Source organism: Malus sylvestris, chromosome 5 (assembly GCF_916048215.2).
Source record: "Malus sylvestris chromosome 5, drMalSylv7.2, whole genome shotgun sequence".
NCBI lineage: Eukaryota > Viridiplantae > Streptophyta > Magnoliopsida > Rosales > Rosaceae > Malus > Malus sylvestris.
Window position 1 is genome coordinate 46,741,558 of NC_062264.1, and position 24,948 is coordinate 46,766,505.

Below are 24,948 nucleotides of genomic sequence, written 5' to 3' on the forward strand. Positions count from 1 at the left end.
TCCTTTATTGAGCCGGATTCACTTCCGGGTTATTAATCTTGCCGAGACTCCTCATTGCATCAAGATTCGACTCGTCATGTAGCATGACTTAACCAACCCAGGTTTGGAAGCCCACGACCTAACCAATCCAGAACTAAACGATCCCTGCTAACCCTGTCGTAAGGCCTTCTGGGCTGAGAATAATTCTATACTCGGCCCAAACTGATATTTTGGGCCCAAACATTATTATTATTATTATGGGAGAGAGGGTTTGAAACTATGAAAATAATTTAGAAAAGAAGGCGGTTTTGAACTCGGCACAATAGATGAAAACCCAAAACTATATCCAATAAGATAATGTACCACATGTGGAGAAAAAAACTAATTATGTTAATTGCTGAATAAATTAAATATAGTGTTTTTTTTTTCTTTTCAGTTTTCATGCCGTGATTCTTGAAACAACATCGTGTTAAGTTTGTAGTTAGATTCAAATAAAAGATCAATGTTGGGATCAAAACGTTCAATATGAGCATTGTACAAACGGGAAGTGAATTTTCGGCACTCTCCTATTTTTCATGGACTTTTTTTTTATTTCTGTAAAATTGTATTGAATAAATCAAAGAATAATACAATGAGGCCCGTCTGTCAGAGATGATTGATTTCAAGATGATTATTCATTATATTGAAGGCATTTTGAAGAAAAAAATGAATCTCAATTTTATATTTGATCCAAGTTAAAGGTTGCCTGTGTATGATTACAAAACAAGTTTACTTCATGATTAACATTTAACTTGGACAATATAAGAAATTTGTCAATCATATTTTTCTTCAAAATGTCTTCAATATTGTGAACAATATTATCTAAGCTAACTCTCTCTAACCAGCGAGACCTGAGTGTATAAAAATAAGAGGAGTGTAGAAATCATTGACAAAATAAATCTCAAAGATCCAATTATTGTCGATTACATAAAGGTAAAGAGAAAAACTAAGTTGATTAAAGGCTGACATTTGATTCGAAAAAAGGTCTTATCTGCACTTTATCTTAATAGTGTCGGGAAAACTTTTTGTTTGATTGCAAAACTGAAGTTAGTGATGTAGGAGGAGAACCTTATCAGGATTCAGGAGCTTTTAGGGTTGGCCAATCATTTCCCTTTGGTGATTACATGTGTGTGTATATATCAAAGCAATGCAGTATACGAAAGATTTTTTAGTGTGCTCGGAAAATGTCACATTAACAAAATCTCTCACACTATGCAAATGCAATGTATACAATCGATCATAGCATTTGACCCCTTAATCTAAGGTTTTGTCCTTTTAATCACCTCAAAACTTTCCTTAAAAAAATCAGATCGTTATACAAAACCATCATATCCACCCGTGACCCGCCACTGCTTTTTCGTCCAGGCCGGCTATAAAGAGATCAATCACATGCATTAACGTTTGTGTTCTTATTTGACCATGAAAAATTACTGAATTTATACCCAACGATTTGAGTAAAAAGATATATTTCTACGTAAACATTTACTCCTTTTGTCAGGGTAAAATGATTTTTGTCCCTACCCTGCCTTTAATACCAACAGTAGTATGAATGATCATGCAGTTCATTTCGAAGGAAAGCAGGGGCAATTTGTGAGAAGCTGAGTCAGCATTAAACAATTCCACGTCGGACACGTAGAATTCTCACGTACTTAAATGTCCTTTAGCTTCTTCACCCACACCCCAGAAAGGAAAGGAGAGATAAGAGACCGACCAAGAGTTAGAGGAGAGGAGTGAGATAAAGAAATAAAAGCAAAAGAGTGAATATTTCATCGCATTTTCTTTCCAGATTGCATAACATATTTGCATCCATCTTCATTCAAACTTCTGAAGAAAACTACTTTCAGAATCACCAGAGAAATGGGCGAAGTAAGTATTTGGCCGACGCTTTGTTTTATTCACTAGCTTTATTTATGTGTGTGTGTGTGTGTGTGTGTGTATGCGATTTGAACAGCTTGCTGTATTTTTTGAGATATTTCAAATTTTTTTCCAATATTCTTGTTGGTTTTTTCTTGTGTATTAGACATTAATTTGTTTGGGCAGAACAAAGATTAGCTTCATGTATTAAGTGGCATTTTATAAGTTTAATCTTCTAGTTGATTTTTGTTTTGATATATATTTTGTATGGAAACAAATTAAAGGAGAAGAAAGAGGAAGAGAAGAAGGAAGAAAGCAAAGATGAAAAGAAAGAAGAAGAGAAAAAGGAAGAAAAGAAAGAAGAAGAGCCTCCGGAGATTGTACTCAAGGTTGATATGCATTGTGAAGCTTGCGCAAGGAAGGTTGCTCGAGCCTTGAAGGGTTTTGAAGGTAAACTTGTTCTTTTCCTTATTATTTCCATCCTTAATTTTTGAATTCTGAGAACCTCTCCCTCATCAATTTTTTGAATTGTATAAGAATAAAACAAATTGAGCCAGGAAAATACATATAATTTAGTTTAAAAGTGTTTTTGTATTAGTGTAGTTCATGTTTCGCACGTTTTTCTTGAAGAAAATACTTTTCAAGTGTATTTCTTGTCGTTCATAATTAATCAGAAAGAAATTAAAAAGGTACGAGGAGGGGTTAGTGCAAGTAGTTTGAATTTTGAGTATTTGAATGTAATTAATTTGTGGTGGACGCTGGTGGGTGGACTGCAGGAGTGGAGGATGTAACGACAGACAGCAAGGCAAGTAAGGTGGTGGTGAAAGGGAAGGCGGCAGACCCCATAAAGGTCTGCGAAAGATTACAAAAGAAAAGCGGCAAAAAAGTGGACCTCATTTCACCTTTGCCTAAACCACCAGAGGAGAAGAAGGAGGACCAACAGGTTAAAGAAGCTGACAAGGAAGAGAAAAAAGAGCAGGTAATTATTTCAAAACCTACTTTCACATTTTCACTCACTATTTTTTCACGCACCGGGTCTCCACCATAAGATTGTCGTTATATATTACTAATGAGACATTAACATACTCATGAAATAATCATATATTTTAACCTACCTTCCACGGCTTTACTCGCTCCAATCTCTAGTCTATGATCAGGAGAGAATTTTTAATATATTAGAACACGAAGTGGTACGTCATATGTTTATTATATAAATAGAAAAATATATTTTTAAGTTTTTTTTTATTTGTATAATGACATATACGTATGTATCTGTGTTCGAAGACTAAGTACTGGTTTGATACTGATGTGCTTTTATAAAAAATGGGTATAAAAAACAGCTGAGCTCAAAAAAGTGTTTGGTAAACACTTAAAAACAGCTTATTTTCATAGTTTTAGATGAAAAAAAGCTGAAAACGTGAAGAATAAAAAATAAGTTTATTCTTACAGCATAACAGAAACAGTTTTTTTTAGGGTGCGTTTGGTATGTGGGACGGGACGGGACGGAACGGGACGAGGCGTTCCGTCCCGCGTTTGGTGCGCCAAAAATGGGTGGAACGGGCTGTTCCACGGGACAGATTTTGAGTGTTTTTGCGTTCCACCTCCCCCCTGGAACGGGTTTGTTCCACGTTTGTGGAACGCAATGTTTTACCATTTTAAGACAAATATACCCCATGTCTTTTTCAAAAATTACACCTTCGTCCCGTCCCGTCCCGTTCCGTCCCGTCCCGTCCCGTTCCGTTCCGTTCCGTCTGCGTACCAAACGCACCCTTAAAGCACATAAATACCAAACCAGCTCAAAGGGTCTCAACTATCAGTCTCTGCTACTTTTGTGTTTTTTCTGTGATCCTGATCACCAAGCGCATATATATATATATATATATATATATATATTTTTTTTTTAAACAAACTATATTATTAAAACTAAATGGTAAAGAATGGGCTAAAACTCATAATAAGATAGTAATAATGTGATTCAAATTCGTTTTTGACGAGAATCGAACCTAAGACTTCTCACTTATTAATAAAAAAGATTATCATTAGATTGTGGTAATATCTGGCAGATCACTAAGCATATTAAGTTCAAGTTTGAACGAATTAATTAGGGTTTTTATGGATGGTGACTATATGGTCCTGTGGATGGAGGAATGGGGTAGGCTCGATTCTCTAGAACAGTGATATCGTGACTACTGTTTTAAATACTGACATGAAAGTAACAATTCGAAGTCAGCAAATTACAGCCCCACCTCCACGAAATTCACTATCCACGTGCAAGTCCCTCACAAGAAAAAATTCTTAGGCACATTAGAGTATTATATTTCAAGTGTTTTAATAATTAATTCTTAATTTTTTAATCTTTAAATAAAGATTTAACCATTAAGATACTTAAAATAACAGAATATCAATTAATTTGAATTGGACGCTCGTATTCTTATATTAGAACATGTTATTCATGTATTTTATTAACCAAATAAAATATACATGTATACTCTAACGTCATTTAATATGTGTTCCTCTTGAGATTTTGTGTTATACCAAAGACACCAGCCATACCATACTATGTTGTAGTTACAAACATATGCTGTAGCAACCATGGGCAATTGGGCATTGGCCATGAGTGCCGGGGGTCACGGGCACATGTTGCAGCCCCAATGTAACATGGAAAACATATGCCCTCCTACGACTCTTAGGCTATATATAGCTATAGCTCTTCCTTATGTATGATTTAACAAATAAAATAAAAGAAACATGTGCTCTACTCCCACAAGAGCCACGATAATACACATCTTTATAGTGCATATGCAGACGTAAATTGCAATAGCATGCATGCCATGCCATGGAGGCTGGTTGTCGTATATTTAGTCTGTTGAATCAGTATGCATCCCACTTCCTCACATTGGGAGTTGCGATTGTTGGTATCACATGTCCATCTTTACTCTTGTCCTTTATACATTGGACCTTGAACTACCTTTGCCTTATAGATCAACACTACCAATGAAATAAACAAATCTAATATTAATATATATATATATATATATAATTGTTATCGACACTTTAAAAATCTCATTTTGCATTCAAATTTTTTATAATAAGAAAAAAAAATACACTTATGAATAGTGTAGAATGAGATTTTTTTACTGATAATAACAGTTCTCTCTCTCTCTCTCTCTCTCTCTCTATATATATATATATATAGGAGATCTGTATTCAAGAAACCAGTGATGTACGTAGAAAGTACACAAGTATATGGCCAGAGAAGACAACGTAATTAGACCAAGAATCTATATATGTAGTTCAAGTGATAATGCTTAATCAATTAGTTAAACCCGATCTTCTGGTAAAGAATCAATTATTTGATCATATTATTCAGAATTTTATCTCTGAAAAGTGAGAAAGTATTTATATATAATTCAACGTTCTCTTGTCAGCCTCCTGCTGTTGTTACGGTGGTATTGCAAGTTCGAATGCACTGCGACGCCTGCGCTCAAGTTCTACAGAAGCGAATTCGAAAGATCCAAGGTACTTTTTCCGTATAATCTTTCTTTCTCTAAGCCTACATATATTTGTTTCAATTCAATTAATATAAGTCTTCTTTAATACCGCATGCATAGCGTACAGATGTAGTACAAATAGTTTTATTCAAATGAAAAATAAATAAAAAATCACACATTATGGGTTTGGGATTTAATACCTGGGGGTAGTGTAGGTGAGACGCGATTCCTGTTGGAAATTTAATATTATTATTATATATTAAATTAATTGAATGGAAATTGATAGTGGTGTCTTTTGGTGGAAAATGTGTCCCTCAAAACATAAAATTCAAATGACAAGCTCTATGAATAAAGAAAGTCCCATATATTCATTTAATCATTTTTCACATCATATTTACATATCCATTCACTCGCCTTATGATTTAGAATGCTACTATTACAACGCCGATCAATCATGAACACCGTAGTAGGGCGTAAACTTGCTTTAAAAACAAAATGTCTAACATTTGATATTATTTTCCATCATGAATATGCATTAAATTTGATTTTAGTTGAATGAATTATTTCTTATTTTACATGTGATTAATATAGCAATTAAACCCTATAATAATAGAACGCCTGCAGGGCAAGTACATCTTTATCCGAATGTAATTAAAGCGCAGCCTAAATTGTTGAACTATTTTACCAGATCAACATGTAATATTTTGGAGGGTGCATTTTAAATTAAATATTGCAGGAGTGGAATCAGTGGAAACAGACGTAGCTAATAATCAGGTTGTGGTAAAAGGCGTAGTGGACCCGGCGAAGCTAGCTGAGGAGGTGTATAAAAAAACCAGGAAGCAGGTTTCTGTTGTGAAGGAGGAAGAGAAGAAGGAAGAAGAAAAGAAAGAAGAGGAGAAGAAAGAAGCCGAGAAAGAAGGAGAGACGAAAGAAGGGGAGGAAGACAAGCAGGGAGAGGATAATAAGGTCGATATCAAGCGAAGTGAATATTGGCCGACAAAGTACTACTCGGATTATTCATCGTATCCAAACCCTCAGATTTTCAGCGATGAAAACCCTAATGCATGCTCTGTTATGTAACTGCTATATATGTATATGCGTGCAGTAAGACATGCATGCCTAAATCTGCAATTTTCTACGTACATGTGGAAATTAATAATTGAACTATTAACTATTGCAACTTATATATTAATTAAGAGTGTATGCATGTCATCCTTGGGCATCAATCCGATATATATATATATATATATATATATATATATATATATATATATAAGTTTACATTGGTCGATGTTTGAATTATGTCGTCATGTAATAATGTAATTTTTTTTAATACTACATAGTATTGAATAATACGTGAAATTAATTACTAAGATTAAAAAAAAGAAGATCTAAGTAGGTGTAAAAATCAAATCTGATGACTAAAATTCTCGTAACATTGAATGATACGTAATATTGAAGTCTTACCCGTAATAATGAGTTCCTTGACCTAGTTTGTATCGGATGCTCTAAAGAGTTTAACCCTAATTGTGAATTCTAGTGTGTACTCAGGTGATATATAAGTAAGATCAAGAAGCTCCTTCCTTAATTTGATGCGTGAATTATTAGAACTGTTGAACATTGTGATTAAAGACAGATAATTAATCGATTGAAAGAAGAAGATCGAAGGTATAGAACATGTGCAGTGGGCATTGGATTTTTTAATTTTTTTGGGAAACGTAAGTATTGGATCTTTTCCATTTAGATAATTTGATTGTTTTGTTTCTTATTTTTCTGAAAAGATTGTTATTTTAATTTGCTTTTACCTTATGTGGTGTACCTATAAGGGTTGCATCATTTCGTCTTTGGGAGGTATAAGATTGATTAGACGTGTTTTTTAGACTACCATTTGTATATAATCAATTGCAGTATGAATCATTTTAATATGTGATTATTTGCACCTATTTATTAATAGCAGCGCTACTGTTTAGGTGCAATTTTAACATTCACCCCTCCTAATTATTAGGTGGGAAAATTCTCAATTTTTGCCCCTATTTCTGATTAGTAAGCGCGAATGTATTGGTCACTACTTGTTCATAGTTTTATGTCCATTTTTCTTGTCAAGGAAACTGATTGTCAACCTTAATTGCCTAATCGACTTCCTCTCCCAGTATAGCTTACTCACCACCAGTTGATCAATATCAAAGAATATTTGTTTGTTTGACTCCAATGTATGTGATCGCTTAAGATTTTGAAATGGTGACGAACCTGCTATGTATCATGGTATGATACATAGAAATCTTGAGTTTAACATAAACCTAGCTAAGAAATTATAATGAACCCTACCTACTTAATCTAGGCTTGTATTGAATGTCATCTCTTATTGCGGGGATCGGACTACGTATTAAGACACTCGACGGCTCGAGTAAACCTTCTCAGTGATGAATCTTAAATTTCAAATTGACCATCTATTTTCAAATTTTATTAGTTTGGTATGAGCGTGCATGATGAAATTCTTGGAACTCTAGTGAATTATTTTCATTCCTGATAATTTTTATTAGATAACATTGAGACAAGGAAAAAGTAGTCATGATACATTAATCTATAACGAGTTCCATATATTTTGAGCAAAATTGTTTGTTAAAATGGCAGCAAACATATTCAGGATTTTTGGGGTTAACGAAAAAACATATACTGGGCTTGAACATGCATGGGCTAAAAAAAGAGAAGAGATTGGACATATATTATAGGATTATATGCTATGTCGATCGATGTACAGAACTCTCAAGTGCATGTAGAGGCACAAAAATATTAACGGTTGAAATTAATTCCAATAGTAAAGTCAGTGGAAGAAAAATGAAACAAAATTGGACAATCAAAGTTAAGAAACCCACATGAATTGGCTGGAGAAAGATATTAATAATATGACAGCCACTCGTCTAATTACTGGAGAAAGATACCCCCACCACCCCCAAAGCCCTGTCCTCTTTTGTGCTGGTGGTCTGTGTCAAATGTCAATTTGTATTATTTGTCAAGGCCGTATATAGCCAGTGATAAGTGGTGACCAAAACAGTGATGACCTGAGATCCGTTTTCCACTCGATCGATGCAGAATGTATTCATATATTATGGACCATGCACGATAACTAACATATGGTCCTATCTTAAAAGAAAAAGTATCTGCTCAACTAGGGCTGCTCTTTTAGCTTAGTTGGAAACATAACATTGAGAATATAATATTATTAGAATGTGTATATGTATTTAACATAAAATCAAAAGCCAATATTAAGATGGAACGACCTATTACTGTTTAAATTATTAAGGCAATACTTTATTTTCAACACTATCCCACTCGAATTCAACTCACAACGTTTAAATTTCATACCCCTCCTCCTCTTAAGAGTATATTGCTTGCATTAAAACAAAATAAAATAAAAACTGTCTCGCTCCACCGTGAAACATTGGCAGTTAGAAATAAAACATTGCTCAAATTGACACATGTGAATATGAACGAATTTACAAATGAAAACTTAACGGGGCATCAAAGACAGATAGATATATACATATATGGAACTACTTGAGTGGGAACGACGAAGCGAGCTGGCTTTATACGATAGGGGGCCGGGTCAGGTCAGCACACAGCGTTAGACCACAAAGGCATTGCCTTGGAAGGAATAGTGGAATATCGTCAAATATATAATGGTGGTGGACCATGGATGGGATCTCGGGAGATCAATCTTAACCGAAAGGTGAAACAGACTGTTTGGTAGTATACGCCTACTTAGGTGGAGCGATCGAGCAAGCGTGCTACGCGTTGGGTTCAAATTTGGGTGGCATTGTTGGAACCTAGCTTCGCAAGCTTGAAAATCACAAAAAGCTAGATTGTCCAATCTCTAACTCTCCAACTGCCATTATGTATATATCAGGCCCAACTTATACTGCGTGGACTACTGGCTCTCCATTGTTTTAGAACAAATGGACGAGGCAGAAATAGAATCATGCATGGGGGAGTATAGATGTAGTTATGTAAATAAACTTTATTATGTCATGCCATTTAGTCGTATTGTAAGGTGAGATTCATTACTTAATGTCTAATATATATATTGGGGTTATGTTATCAGGGGGAGGTTAGAATTAAGGTAGGTAGACTGCGACAGAGTAGCGACGCCACATCTATTTTTGTTTTGCAGCAATAAATGCAATGTCTTAATTATTTATATGGAATTCCTTGTCCCAAATATTGGCAGTTGGCAGGCAGGTCTTTTTCTTATTGTGAATGCCGCGACTTCATTTGGGTACCCAATGCTCATCCAACAACTTCATACATCATACATGAATCACAAGTTTAGAAATCTGACAAAAATTAACATATTAGAACCAAGAAGCAACTTGATGCTCTCGTATTGGTCTCCACATATAACAACGTATAGTTGTAGGGCCAATCAAATAATTAATGGATAATTTCACGTGATATAAATAGTACACTTTATAAACTTGTTGAGACTTGTTAATTTGTAAATGCCAAACATCGATCTCCAGTTTCTAGTGATTTTGATTCAATCAAATGAAACCTACATTACAGACTGAGAATCTGAGCAATAAGGTAGAAATTGATGATTCAAATCAAATGAACCAAAAGCTCTGTTGCTCCTTCTATTGCTCTTATATATATCGTACGTTCCAGAAGATCACCAGGCCTACCCATTGCAACTAATCGCAATGGAAGTGCTGTCTTGTAACTACTTTTGACTTGTGAGTAGGTTCGTAAGTGTTTTCTTTAGGATCTGACTTCTCTGCCCTCTCACTTCTCATACACTCTCATCCCCTTCTATTTATGCAGTCACGGTTAAGTTACGTCAATATTTTATATTACTATTACTTTTTATCTTATTATCTCTATAAAAAAATTAATATAAAATGTTGACATGGTTTAACTGTGATCGTACTAAATAGAAGGGCTGAAAATGTATGGGAAGTGGGAGGGAGAGGCCGGGTCCTATTCTTTATGTTATAAGTGCCTACTCTTGTCCCTTTCAATCTTTGATCGATCGAGTCGAGGCTAAGGAGTGCGGAGTGCTGAGTGCTGAATGAATCTCAACTGCTGAGTTTCAGCATGAAAAGTTTACGAGTTTGGACTAGCGGGTCCACTAGTGACTGTGGGACCTCCCACCCCTTGAGCCACCCGTCTCTGTATATCGCGGGTCAACATACATACTACTCGGTCTTTGCTAAGAGTAATGTTATTTATATCATATTTTGTATCACATTTTTATACTATCTTACGTAGCATTTGATGTGAACAACCATATCATTTGAATTAATCAAATTTTTAAATTTAGTTCATTATTTAATAAACTAATAATTAAGAAAAACTAGTTAATTAAATGATAATTGTGGTATACGAGAAGTCTTTCTCCTTTATTTCCTTGGGTTTTGCAAATTTTTCAAATAATATGACTGTCTACATCAAATGTCACCTAAAATGATATATAAATATGGTACAAAAATATGATATGAATAACATTACTCCTTTGCGAAAATATTCTGCAGGCCCCAGCATGGCCACCAGCCACCACGCATCAATGAAAGGGAGCTCTTTTGTGCATGACATGAGGATCATCTTTCATTCTTCTTTCCAATGTTTCAAGCTAGCTTTTGAAATGTGAAGGTCACATCACAATTCAATTCCAATTGGCACAGTACCTCACTAGCTATATACGGTGCCTTTACCTTCCAGATGAAGCAAATATATACATGTATATTTATATATTTGGACCACGTGTCCTGTTTTCTCATAGAGATACGAATTATGTCATTTCGCTCTCTATATATGATGCATCAGATATGTAATGAGAAAAATTAAACAAAATTCCTATGCTAGAATCCACTAACAAATAAGTTGAAGTCCATCAGCAATCCTTAATTTCTATTCTACAATAATATATATATAATCATCTATTAGAACCCGTAGCCCGTTGGACTCAATGTGTTTGTTGCCGCACGGAACACTCTCTCCTCCCAACTTCTGCACTCCTAACCAAATGAGTCCTCATGGTTTTTATTTTTAGTTATTCATTTGTACTAGTGAGCCAACATATGGTTTTTACTCCAGCCAACCTCAGTGATCCAAAATAGTAAGAGCATATTGAGGTATGCAATGTGTCATCTTATTAAAATGAGTGGTTTTCTAAGCTCAGAAATAACATGATTCATAGATTGGATACGCCATTTTGCCTCATCTACAACCATAACTAGTTTCTTTCCAAAGGAAGATAATCACTACTTATATATAGAGTCTATAGACTATATAAACTAATTCCTCTAATTCCATAACACACAATACAAATACATATATCTTTTAAATACAAAGTTATTGTAATAAATATGATTCATGTGAATTAACTATGGTGTCCGCTACATAATTTGCATACGAATTCAAATATTTTGTATTTGCTTATTTGCGCTAGTCAGACCATTTTTAATATATATAGTAGCTTAAAATTTATTTTTTAATAAAAAAATATAAAGTTTGTGCTTTTTATATATACTGAGGAAAATGTTGAGTATCAACTATTTGAAGTTCATGCCAGCAGGCAGTAGGCCACACAAACACAATTAATCCATTAATTACCTATTAAATTATACAATTTAATCTAAAAAATTGTTAAAGGGCCGGCCATTTCATTTTCATCCTCACCTTTCTCACTTTTCTCCATTTTATTACCCCATTTATACAAATAAATAATTTTGTAACCTCCCATTTACTTCTTTCATACTTAATTAGCTAATAAATTGGCTAATTAAGCCAAAACCATAACCACAAAATCCCTTGAAAAACCGGCCACTCCTAGCTCTATAAATAGACTTCTATTTTCACCAAACACTCATTCCAACACTTTGACAAAAATTCCAAAAAACTCTTCAAATACTTTTGTCTCTAAATTTTAACTTTGACATCGGAGGTTCTTCAACCAAAACCCCCCATTCATCGTGGGCGCGTGAGGCTCTTGGCTTTAACCTAAGGTATTAATTGTTTTGTAGGTGCAATTTTATCCAAAAAGAAGAATGTGAAAATTTGCATTCACATGTACCATCTGTGTTAAGGTCACAAAAAAAATTTCTCGCATTCTGTGAACTTATTTCTGACAGATCACGTGTAAAGCCAAGCTGGCTTTTTGTCACCACAAGCCCACCTTGTGCAAGACGTTCGAGTACACGTGATGTTCACACGCGCGGCAAAGTTGCAGCCACCAACCAATTTTTCCACTCTTCCCCAATTAATGATCGCCTCCAGTCCACCACCACATTTCACTCACCACTCACTCTCAATCAGTCACTATATTACATAAAATTATATTGAATATGCACCTTTATGTCATTCGAATTTCGTGTGACTAGAAAATATATTCAGCTACACAAAAGTTTTAAAGAAAAATGAATGAAAATAACTTAGAAGTTTTGAGTTTTAACGAAAATGTAAATGAATAATATCAGGATTAACTTAAAAATATGATTTTTCGTTAAAGTAAACCATACGGAGAGCTTTTCATTAAAGTTTCCAAATTTTAAAGGTAGTGGCTTTATAGATAGAATTTTTTTTAATTAAAATTAAAATAGTTTAATTAATTAATTAGAGAATTGTTATTTTAATACTTTAAAATTTTTAATTTATACTCTTCACGAGTGTATTTTTTTTTAATTATATAAAATTTAGAATGTAAAATAAGATTTTTAAAATGTTAATAATAATTTCATTAATTATAATAAATAAATAGATCACTTTTAACTATCAATTTTTATGCAGTTTAAAGACTAACTAATATTCAACAAAGACTAACTAATTTTATATTTAATTATTTTTTACAAAAGTTAGCCTTACATTTAGACTTACAATAAGGAAGAGGATCCTCTCCTGAGCTCATGATGAGGATGATCCTGACTAGCCTATCTAAGCTGTTCAAATTTAATCTAATAGTTTCAAACAGGAAGATCCTCTAAAAATTATAATAATTGTAACAGTTGAATTAAGTTTAAACGACCCAAATAAGCTAGTCAAAATGATCCCTATCCCAAGTTCAAGAGAGGATCCTCTTCCTTGCAATACATACAATTCCATAAGAAAGTTTGTGCCAAATGAATATTTGACTAAAAAAATTCTAAGGCCAGAGGATGGTCCAACATTTGCCAGGTGGATGCCATTATATTTGTCTTCGAACTCGTACAAACACGAGCACAACACACGTCTTTGTCCTGCATGGCAACATGGACACTTTTTATGTGGAACCCATGCGCCATGTGGTAAGAACGAGACGTTTGTGTGAGGATAAGCTTCATGGTAAGTGATGCCCACACGCGCGGTAAAATTTGCAACTTGCAACCATGTGTATTTTGCAAATTTAGACATAAAACTGCATGTCTATCTTACTTGGAAGAACTTTTTAACAATTGGAACCTCACGGTAGAGGTTTTTATAGTTCAAAAGATCGTACGAAGAAATCCAAATACATGACAGTGATTGACAATTCAAATGTCACTATAAAGATACTTGAGTCAATAAAATTGCATAAAAAAGTCAAAACAAATAATAATACGTGATCAATTAATTATCGTATTTTATGCAAAATACAGCACAAAAACTGCATGGGCATAAATTATTAAGAAATTATTGTGTAATTCAACAAGTAGGCTAAAAATCAATTATAACAATATTTGGTAGCGAAAGTTATATCACGTGACTTTGATACCTGATATCCATCATGTATGCCATAAAAAGTTATAAATTCAACTCATTTGGATTTTTGGACACACATAATTGGCATACAAACCTAACGCTAAGACATTTTGTTATTGGATACACATATTACAGAGACTAAACACGAATAGTCTGGCGTACCTACTATTCAACGAGGGAATATATAACAATTCTATATTAGATATGCCATTTGAAGTCGATAAAAAAAAACATATGTCATATGAAGTATGAACATTCTTCGATGTACTATACAATTAATACAATATAATGTATTAGTTTTGTTTAAAATTAGGGTGTAATATCCACAAACCCTTCTGATTTTCGACCGTTTGATCGAATGAATCGAATAAGATCAAATGACATAAATTAACAAATGACGTTTAGATAACCCATCTCTAAAGTCAAAGCAAAAGTAGTGAAGTTAATTGTTAATGAATTTGATACGTAATAGTAATAGTAATAAAAAAATATTATTTTTACTATCTATTTGTATCATCTGTTCAATATAATAATAAGAAATGTTATTATTTTTATTTATTTGTATCATCGTTCTAATTTAAATGAAATTTAAAAATGTTAATGAACCTTATATTTATTAAATTAATAATACAAATACATGATAAGCGTGACATTATTAATAATAATAAATAGTATCCTAGGACGAGAACAATAACATTACAGGACACAAAATCTTGTAGCCATGGATTATCCAACTTATAAATATGAGTGCATAACTAGTCTCTTGGTCTTACTGTCGATACTTAAATTCCCAGCAACCACCGCAGAAACAAACAGACACACGTCAACTAGTCCTAGTCCACTGAGAGAAAACATAGGGAGAGGGAGAGAACTTTCAACTTTGTTTCAATGGCGTCCAAGAACCCTAGTGACCCAGAGAAGGCGCCAAAAGGCACTAACGGCGCCGGCGACCATTACCCACATCACGATTTTCCAGAATCGGACGGTCACGAGCCATGCAAAATAGAGGAGGTGGCGCTGGTGGTGCCGGAGACCGACGACCCGACGATGCCGGTGATGACATTCAGGGCATGGTTCTTGGGGATAACTTCCTGTACTATCCTAATCTTCCTCAACACCTTCTTCACCTACCGCACGCAGCCGCTGGCGATCTCGGCCATTCTCATGCAGATTACTACTCTGCCCATCGGGAAGTTCATGGCCTCCGCTCTCCCCCGCCGCGAGCACAGCCTCCTTGGGTGGCGGTTCAGCCTCAACCCCGGGCCCTTCAACATAAAGGAGCATGTTATTATTACCATTTTTGCGAATTGTGGGATTTCTTACGGTGGGGGTGATGCCTACTCGATTGGCGCAATCACCATTATGAAGGCTTATTACAAGCAGAGCTTGAGCTTTATCCTTAGCCTCGTTATCGTCCTCACCACTCAGGTTCCACCACCACTCGTCCCTTTTTCAGTTTTCCTTCTTTATATATTTTATTATCGCTTTCTGAATTTCATATTTGTCGGGTAGAGATTTTGGAAAATTATGATTTTACCACGCATAGATTATGGTCTAATGACCACTTTTTGTTCATAAAGAATGGATAATATTTGGATCCACTTAATTGCACTCCACTCTCATCATCTTTGCTATTAACGAATTTTCACTTTATGAATTTTATAATCGTAATTGTTCAATTTTTAACCATCATCGTCTCTATAAAAATCAATTATAAAAATCAAATCGTTTATAGTTGTATATATGTACCAAACATATAGCCCTTCAAATTCAGAAAAAGTTCATTATTTGTATTTTGATATAAAAAGAAAAAAAAAATCATGTTTGTGGGTGGATGCTAGAAAATCAAGAAGCCAAATTGTTGGGCTTCTTCTCCAATTTGATGTGATTTTACTTTGAACTAATGTTTTTGTGAATAGATTTTAAATTCTGGGGTTTGGCGATCTGTTGCAGGTGATTGGGTATGGATGGGCTGGGATTCTCAGGAGGTACTTGGTCGACCCGGTGGAAATGTGGTGGCCTTCCAACGTTGCTCAGGTTTCTCTGTTTAGGTAAATGCTTGGTTTTTGTCATGTGTCGATCCTTAATCAATGTTCCCTTTGGTGGTTGTTGAGAATAAAAGTTCAAGATAAAGTCGAATTCTTTGGTCCTCAGCTAAACTGACTGATGATAACTCAAAAGAACATAGTATTTCATTCCTCGATTCTTAGCCAACCAAATGGAGTTTAATAGTTTCAACAATTTCCCCAATTTCTTATCACTTTTGAATTTTTCTTGTCGAAATTTGCTTTTTTTCTTTTGTAAAAGAATATGTTTTTGGATGAACAGGATTAGGAAAGAAAGTTGGTAAAACAAACTGCAGTCATATTCTACTTTCCCTTTTACATCTTTATGGTAAAGTGTTTTTGCTTTCCTTGCCAGTTTCCAATGAAATCATAAGCCATGTGTTGTTGCATGTTCAGTGGTTGAGTTTCTTGAGAACAATGTTTCATCATGCTCTGTCTCTTGAAAGATTGGAATAATATTTGTCACAATGTATAACCGCTCCAATTGTAAAGTTATAATTATAAAGGTCCATCTTATGATGAACGACTTTCTTAAATTGTGAATCTTGATTTGATGGGGAATTTTCTTGTAGGAAAAGCAAAACTTTTGCTGTAAAAGTAATCTTTCAATGGGCATAAAGTATAGAATTTGAATGTGTGTCAGTTGTTACTGGTTTGGTGCTTTAGTTTTGTTCACATCAATGACCTTGTTGCTGTTTCTGTTTTGCTGTTGTTGTAACTTGTCCGCAGAGCACTCCACGAAAAAGACCATAAAGCGAAAGGCCTTACCCGGATGCAGTTTTTCCTCATTGCCTTGACAGCAAGCTTTCTCTACTATGCACTCCCTGGCTATCTTTTCCCCATCTTGACGTTCTTCTCATGGGTCTGCTGGGCTTGGCCACACAGTATCACAGCTCAGCAGATAGGCTCAGGTTACAATGGACTTGGTGTTGGTGCCTTCACCCTCGATTGGGCTGGGATTTCTGCTTATCACGGCAGCCCCCTCGTCACGCCATGGACTTCCATTCTCAATGTTGGGGTTGGATTTGTCATCTTCATCTACATCATTATGCCTCTTTGTTACTGGAAGTTTAACACTTTCGATGCTCAGACGTTCCCTATATTTTCCAACAAGCTCTTCACTTCTACTGGGCATAAATACGACACTACCAAGATCTTAACACCCCAGTTTGATCTTAATATTGATGCCTATAATAGTTACGGCAAGCTTTATCTTAGCCCCCTTTTCGCTTTGTCCATTGGATCAGGATTTGCAAGATTTACTGCAACCCTCGTTCATGTGGCACTGTTTCACGGAAGGTTCTTTCAATTCTTAAATGACATAGCTTCTCTTAGTCTCTACATATTGTTAGCATCTGCATAGCACGCTAGATAGATATATTGATTTAACTGACTAAGTGATCCTTTATTCCTTTTCCTAGTGCTATTTTGAAGCAAAGCAAATCGGCAATGAAGAATGCGAAAATGGATATCCATGAGAAATTGATGAAAAATTACAAACAAGTGCCTGAGTGGTGGTTCCTTGTTTTGTTAACGGTGAGCATCATCCTGTCCTTGGTGATGTCTTTTGTGTGGAAAGAAACTGTGCAGCTGCCATGGTGGGGTTTGCTGTTTGCCTTTGTCTTGTCTTTTATCGTAACCCTCCCTGTTGGAGTCATTCAAGCTACCACTAACCAAGTAATCTTTCGATTTCTTGAATTTCAACCACCTTTGTTCTTGCATGTACTAACAAGCTGTGAAATATCATTCTAAACTCCGAATCATTTGTGTGACTTCTGTGCAGCAACCTGGATTTGATATCATAGCACAATTCATGATTGGGTATGTTCTACCAGGAAAACCAATTGCAAACTTGCTTTTCAAAATTTATGGACGAATCAGCACTGTCCACGCTCTTTCTTTCCTGTCTGACCTCAAACTTGGGCACTATATGAAGATTCCACCTCGGTGCATGTACACTGCTCAGGTATTTGATTCAGCACAGAAAATTGTGCTTAACCTTTCTGTTCTTGTTCCTAAAGGTGGTTATTCACCTTATTAAACTGACAGTTAATGATGTTTGTTCCCAGCTGGTGGGAACTCTAGTTTCCGGTGTTGTGAACCTTGCAGTTGCATGGTGGATGCTGGAAAGCATCGACAACATATGCGATGTTGAATCCCAAAATCCAAACAGCCCGTGGACTTGTCCTAAATACAGAGTCACCTTCGATGCTTCTGTTATATGGGGTCTGATTGGACCAAGGCGACTGTTTGGACCTGGAGGATTGTATAGGAACTTGGTGTGGCTATTCCTTGTTGGAGTTTTCTTGCCGGTTCCAATCTGGGTGATGAGCAAAATCTTCCCAGACAAGAAATGGATTCCCTTGATCAACATGCCAGTCATCCTTTATGGCTTTGCGGGGATGCCACCTGCAACTCCCACTAACATAGCAAGCTGGCTTATCACTGGAGGTATCTTCAACTACTTTGTGTTCAAATACCACAAGCGCTGGTGGCAGAAATACAACTACGTCCTGTCTGCAGCGTTGGATGCTGGTACAGCTTTCATGGGCGTCCTCCTCTTCTTCGCCTTGCAGAATCCAAAGCACGAATTGAAATGGTGGGGGACTACACTCGATCATTGTCCTCTAGCGACATGCCCCATTGCACCAGGTATTCACGTTGACGGATGTCCAGTTTTTTAAATAGCCAAAAAATAGTGGACACCAAGACATATATTTGAAGGATCAAACCTAACGAGGAGGGAACTCGTCGTAGTTGTGGAGGAAGAGGAGTTTGTACGTACACTCTTAGCAAACGTGTGGATTTTAGGGTTGGGAGTTGGTTCTAGTTTTTATTGCTCTCTAGAATAACCAGAAATGTATCATTCAGATGAAATGTATGGGTGTTATTGTTAATTATATAAGAATCAATTTAATCTGAATGAATGGGTAATACGTATGTTTCTGTGCGCTTTTAGCCAAAGGTAAATAAGTCCAACCGCATGGGAAAGACTCAATGCACCTCCGCAGCGTATCGGGTACATGCAAGTCTCTCTCCAACCGAATAACAGAAATAGTGTGATATTTCTAAGACATTGTATGGGTTTAAATTAGATAAACTACAACATCGAAGCAAGAAACGGATGTCAACTTACAAATGAATTAGACACAAAGAAAACTTATCCCTTCCACCTTGGTAGGTTTGGAAGGGAGAAGTTTTCTTCCTTTTCGATCCATCTTGTACCTTCGATCCGTTTCTAACCTCAATATGTATTGAATTTAGTAAATTATCCACTCCAGTCTAATACAAGCCACCAAAGGGTAATTAAATCTTCCAAAATACATACTTTTCTTAAAGCAAATATTATACGAGAGAGAGAGAGAGAGAGAGAGAGAGAGAGAGAGAGAGAGAGAGAGGGAGAGAGGGAGGGAAGTAGAAAATTTAAAGAGAATGCAGATAGGGTGATAAGGGTAGTCAACAAAATTCATTCTTTCACCCTTTTTCTTGTACAACTGAAGACAAACAAACAGCCAATAAGTGCGAGTGCAAGAATTAAGTATGCAAAAGAAGATGGATCAATGGTCATTAAGCAATGGAATTGTGTGAAAATACAAATCCTTCCTCAACATAACCGACGCCACGAAAATGGCATTTGACTCTGAAATTCATATAAAGCTAACTACATAATGGGATCCGTGGAGTCCAGGCAGACACTTTGTGTGTTTTTTTTTCTTTTCTCTTTTATCTCTGCAAGGACTTGTAGAGAACCACTGTAACATACTTCGCTATAAACCTCTCTGTTGTCCCGAGTGCCACTACAGATGGTCCACTCTTCCCTCTCTGCATGTAAAGATGATTGAGTACCACATGTTGAGGTCTTGACAAAGGAGGCGGCATCTCCATGTAAGATGAAGGTGCATTCAACAGTGTCATTTGTAGGTGTGGAGGAACCGATGGGGGCTCCTTCGCAAAATCTTCAGATCCAAGCTGCAGGTTGTTATAACTTGAGTCCGGCGACTGGGGAGGTTCAAAGCCGGAAATGCTTCCGATGTCTTCTGGAACGTAATCCTGCAGAAGAACCAACAATATCACACAGCTTACAGAACTCGCACATCCAAGCCCACTTTTCAAAAAAATTCAACACTCATACTTAAAACAATAGGTCGAGACTCAGGCAACCAATAAATGAGAAAATACGAGTGCATTCTGTTTGCATCTGTCATGCCACTATAGAGATTTAGAACTGATGGCAGTAATTTAGAAAATATAAAAGAAAAGTACCACACAACATATTGATTAAAAATCCTCATAAAAATGTGCAATTTCAAAAATCTCTCTTACACACATAATGAAAAAGTGCTAAATTACACCAACTGAATGTCATTTAGTCTGATCCATAAACTCGCACTCTTCGCTAACATTTAAACAATAACAAAATTATCATTTCAAGCACTTTTTTTTATTTTTTTTTATCACGGCATATAAATTTCTCATCATCTCCAAGTTTGACTGAGTAGAGCTGTGCAAAATCAGCCGTAATTTGATCCTTCTCTTACTAGTCCTGTAGACAAAAGCTATAACTACCTACTCTCTATGTAATATCCAAAACAACACATGAAAGAAAGGGTTAATTACAGCTCACTGGAAAAGACAAAGATTACCATGAACAGGACCATATGAAATATCATTTTGTTTTTTGACAGAGACCTAGTCTTCCCCATCTCGAGTAGGGTTGAAAATAAGTTTCAGGAGGTTTTAACAATTTGGTAGGAGTTATACAAGATATAGGAAATCCCTGGTGTTTGTCTTGTATCAATGTGTTTCAAGTTAGAGGCCAACCCCAAGTCCAACCTGATCTACTTAATTGGGCTCAACGCGATTTACCTCTTTTGCAGACAGCTTTGTACGGGCTTAAAAACAGAAATTTGGATAGAGAGCTTTACAAACAGAAAGCAGATACACAATGTGGCGAAAAAGCAGTCTACTTAAAATGTAAATATGAATTTAACAGCTAAGTTTGTTCTTACTCAATACAGTTGTGGTGGAAATTGGTTCAGGAAGTTAGAGTTAGTTGGGTCATTCCAAAGGGTTGTTTCGAGCTTCTAAGCACCAATTTTGAGACTTTAGGAAAAGGGAGGACAGCTAAAGCTTTGTGGGGCTGTTTGGTGTTGGCAGTTTTTTGGAATATTTGGTTGGAGCATAACAGAAGAGTTTTGGAGGATTATAATGGAGTGGGGGTAGCAGACCTATGGGGTAGAGTAAGATACTGGGCAGCCCTCTGGGCATCAGTTTCGAATGAGTTCAAGGATTATTCTCTTTCTCATATAGTGTGGGATATGTTAGCAGCCGTAAAATGATCTTGGTTGATGTTATGTTACTTGTAATCAGATCTATTTGGGAGGTCTTAGCTAGCTTTGCTGGTGGATTTCTTATCCACTATTTTGTAATTCTTGTTTTTATTTTAATAAAGTGTTATCATTTCTTCTCAAAAAATTTAACAGCTAAGCTATGTTGAAGGTATTAATTATTGAGGCTTTCAAAGCACACATATAACAACACAAATTGTTGCTGAAGAAATTAGACTCTAATGACGGGAAACTTGAATGGAACGTATAAAAGGAAAGTTTATATGTATGGACTATGGACTATGGACTATGGAATATGGAATATGATATATCAGTTGTATGAATATGAGAAATATCGTCAACACAATAGAACTGATATTCCCTAGTTCATACGGCCTACTATCATCATTGAATAGTTAAAGGAAATTAAAATCCTGAAAAGTAGGATTTGCATAACAGAATTAAGTTGAGACTGGAAAAAAAAAAACATAAACAGATTAAGCTAAAAAAGGGGGACTTCAATGCTTTAACAAATTTGTATGAATACAGTTTCTAAATGATGATATTACAATAAATATCAAGCAATCCCTAACTCTGAAATGAGCTTTTCCCTGCTAAAGAATAGAGGACATTCAAAAAAAAGTTATACTCATTATTCCCTTATTCAATCCTACAAGAAGGTTAAACTACTTATAAGATCTGACTAGGAGTTTCCTTTATCTGGTTGAGATTATGAACAGTTATAAGCGATTATAATGGGGTTGTTACACTCATCCAAAGCACGTATCAACCTAAGAAGAGATGACAACCATTACCTGCAAGTCCAAAAGGTTGTAAGAATTGCCAGCATCATCTTGGGCCAAGGGCAAGTCAGGAGAACACCTCCACTGCCCATCAACAATAAACCTATATTGGTAAACACCGGATGGCAGTACTTTCATAATAGTGAAGTCCTTTCCTGATCTCTGTAAAGCCAATCTGAAAACCAAGATAGAATAAGAACTCAAGTAAGAGTTCACATGGTGCAAAAACTATATTCACAATCTAAACCACTTATTATTCTTTCTATTATTTTCGAAAACCTTGTCTTCCAATTATCCCATGATCCCTCCACAGCTACATCCTTCCCACCATAGCTCCATGTAATCATAGTCGGAATTCCTTGCTCACAGCACATGTCTTCAAACCCCGACGTTTGCATCCACGAGTTGTTTGGGATTTGTATCTCATCTGGTCTTTGTAAGGGAACCACAGGGACCTGGAAAAAGAATAATAATAATTGAACAAGAGGAAAAATATTATGGATCGCCGTAGATCAAATACATCAGTGTGAGTAACAGGCAAGGGTACAAGTAAGATAAACATATTTCAGGGCATTGACTGAGAGTATCATATATACTGGAGCAGAAGCAGATTACCAATGGTATTTCTAAAGGATCTTAGCATTAAAAACTTTAAGTGTTAGTATCTGGTAGTGCACCAAGAGACAGATTCATGTAAAACGGATATTCCAATTCAGAATTGGAGGAGGAGGAAGGATGTTGGTATCAAAATTATTACTTGGTTCGCGCAATCAGTTCCCCAACGATTAACCACTCATGTCTCTGTTTATGCTACAACAATGATCCAAAATACAGACTTGTCACAAAGAAACAAGAAATTGTATGATTTGGGCCGCCTCTTAGCAAGTTATCAATAAAAAGGAAAGAAGAATTGCACAGCATAATTCACAGAGCCAGTTCTAAGCTGAATCACAAAAGCCCCCAATTCTACGAAAAAAGCAATTCGATGGCAGTTGGGTAAAATTGAATCTCGGTGGGAAAATTAAGAAAAGCAAAAACCTTGAAAACAAGTAAGATGAGGAGAGAAAAAGGAACTGACTTGGGGAGTGAACATCAAAGGGGAGTGAGTGGCCCTAGGGCTATGAGGAGGTGATTGACCCATCAACTCAGCGGAGCCATGAACAAGACGGCCGCCGTGGGCAGGGCCCTCCTGCAAGATGCCGGCGGCACCGCTGTCTTCCTCGGCCGCAGAGGGGCTTCCACCACCATCTTCTCTCCCATTCACATTCCCCATCCCAATTGCTTGGATATGACCTCTGCTAGCAACAAGCAACAAGCAACAAGCAACAAGCACCAAGCACCAAGCACCAAGCACCAACCCAAGAAAATAAAACTACAGATGCATAATAAATACCCACTTTGCAGAATTGGAATCCAATCTCATATGATGAAACCTTAAATCCCACAAAGCTCACGAATTTGATTGATTGGGCGTCAAAACGAAAAGAAAGAGCCCAGCAAAGAGAACCCCCGTTTTATATAAATAGAGAGAGAGAGAGAGAGAGAGAGAGAGAGAGAGAGAGCAAGGGAGAGATTATTAGATTAAGAAGAGGGAGCATTAAGCAACAACAAACACAAAGAAAAAAGGTGGGGGCGGGTAGGGGCAGGGGGGCAGAATCGGCAGATGGAAAGAAGAAATGTGAAAAAAGGAAGGGAATGGAGGATGGAGGATGGAGGGTAAGTGGCAATAGTAATTTAATTGATGGATGAGTAATAATCGCAATCGTAATAATGATATTGAAGAAAGAATAATAATGGATGGAGAAAGAAGAAGTAATAATCTCCGATGAGTTTGGAAGACGGAAATGGAATGGTAGCCCAATGTCCAATCATTTTGTTGGTTTAATGGGGAAATGCCCTTGCTCCTCACGTCATCACATTTTGCCAAAGTCCTTCTTTTCCCTTTAATCTATAACCTTTTCTCTCCCTCCCACTACTCGCTCCCCCACGACACTTTGTTTTGTGGCTTCTTCCCTTTTGGGTTTGGGGAATAGACTTTTCCCATTGGAGTAATTACTAATGCATATATTACCTAGGCAATTAAATTGTTTGTCCAAAGTAAAAATAGAGAAGGAGCAAACATGAATAAGATCGGTTGATCAGAATAACATAATCATACATTTCTACTTGAGTTTGAATTCTATAGATTAGAATAATTTCGAATTGTCTTGTGAAAATGAAAGAACAAATAGAGTTTTGTTTCTTAGCAAAAAAATGAATAAAAGTGAGAGTGCGTGTTGGGTTGGGTCGGGCATTTTGATATTAGATTAACTAGGTTCCAAAAGGGCATACAGGATTGGTCCAATCACCCTCACGCACTCATTGGCCGGCAGACCCATCTCATCGTCCCCTATATTTTCAGACAAAAGGCCTCTACCCCGTAAAGCGATCCGAAAAACGGGAAAAGCGGCGAGAGCTTTAATCGAGAATTTGTTTTTCAGTGCGGCATTTAATCAAACAGATAGCGAACTACAGCGGCAGCCTCGTGAGTGACCAATTTCTGCTTTGTTTCATCGTATGATCCAAATCCTTTGCTGCTGTTGGGTTTTTTTTTTTGTCAACACCTACCGATGGTGTTGTTTTCTGTTTTCTTTGATAAAATTCCTTGATAAAAAAGCAGTCTAAGTTAACTAATCAAGTT

At 36.1% G+C, this 24,948-nt stretch overlaps 3 protein-coding genes across 3 annotated transcripts; 2 read left to right on the plus strand and 1 right to left on the minus strand.

Annotated features, from left to right (window-relative positions):
• Positions 1-1,691: 1,691 nt before the first annotated feature.
• LOC126624180 (heavy metal-associated isoprenylated plant protein 7-like) lies at positions 1,692-6,589 on the plus strand. The gene is made up of 5 exons (XM_050293221.1): positions 1,692-1,884; positions 2,157-2,322; positions 2,649-2,851; positions 5,301-5,391; positions 6,100-6,589. The coding sequence occupies exons 1-5, from the start codon at positions 1,876-1,878 to the stop codon at positions 6,441-6,443; spliced, it is 813 nt and encodes a 270-aa protein (XP_050149178.1). The 5' UTR covers positions 1,692-1,875; the 3' UTR covers positions 6,444-6,589.
• An 8,238-nt stretch (positions 6,590-14,827) lies between these two features.
• LOC126621996 (oligopeptide transporter 3-like) lies at positions 14,828-19,061 on the plus strand. The gene is made up of 6 exons (XM_050290630.1): positions 14,828-15,500; positions 16,026-16,123; positions 16,868-17,437; positions 17,560-17,815; positions 17,922-18,104; positions 18,208-19,061. The coding sequence occupies exons 1-6, from the start codon at positions 14,961-14,963 to the stop codon at positions 18,820-18,822; spliced, it is 2,262 nt and encodes a 753-aa protein (XP_050146587.1). The 5' UTR covers positions 14,828-14,960; the 3' UTR covers positions 18,823-19,061.
• Positions 19,062-19,677: 616 nt separating this feature from the next.
• LOC126621997 (SNF1-related protein kinase regulatory subunit beta-2-like) lies at positions 19,678-24,091 on the minus strand. The gene is made up of 4 exons (XM_050290631.1): positions 23,347-24,091; positions 22,548-22,723; positions 22,281-22,443; positions 19,678-20,188 (listed from the first exon to the last, which is right to left on the minus strand). Exons 1-4 carry the CDS (start codon positions 23,539-23,541, stop codon positions 19,862-19,864), a joined length of 861 nt encoding a protein of 286 aa, XP_050146588.1. The 5' UTR covers positions 23,542-24,091; the 3' UTR covers positions 19,678-19,861.
• Positions 24,092-24,948: the final 857 nt, after the last annotated feature.

Bases quoted from the DNA above. Each gene is read 5' to 3' on its own strand.
- LOC126624180 (XM_050293221.1), top strand. The intron at 2,323-2,648 runs GTAAACTTGTTC...GGTGGACTGCAG, and splicing joins AGCCTTGAAGGGTTTTGAAG to GAGTGGAGGATGTAACGACA. The intron at 5,392-6,099 runs GTACTTTTTCCG...TAAATATTGCAG, and splicing joins GCGAATTCGAAAGATCCAAG to GAGTGGAATCAGTGGAAACA.
- LOC126621996 (XM_050290630.1), top strand. From the start codon at position 14,961: ATGGCGTCCAAGAACCCTAGTGACCCAGAGAAGGCGCCAAAAGGCACT. The intron at 15,501-16,025 runs GTTCCACCACCA...GATCTGTTGCAG, and splicing joins TTATCGTCCTCACCACTCAG to GTGATTGGGTATGGATGGGC. The intron at 16,124-16,867 runs GTAAATGCTTGG...ACTTGTCCGCAG, and splicing joins GCTCAGGTTTCTCTGTTTAG to AGCACTCCACGAAAAAGACC.
- LOC126621997 (XM_050290631.1), bottom strand. From the start codon at position 23,541: ATGGGGAATGTGAATGGGAGAGAAGATGGTGGTGGAAGCCCCTCTGCG. The intron at 22,724-23,346 runs GTCAGTTCCTTT...TTCTTTTTCCAG, and splicing joins CTTTGATGTTCACTCCCCAA to GTCCCTGTGGTTCCCTTACA. The intron at 20,189-22,280 runs GTAATGGTTGTC...GTTCTTCTGCAG, and splicing joins ACAACCTTTTGGACTTGCAG to GATTACGTTCCAGAAGACAT.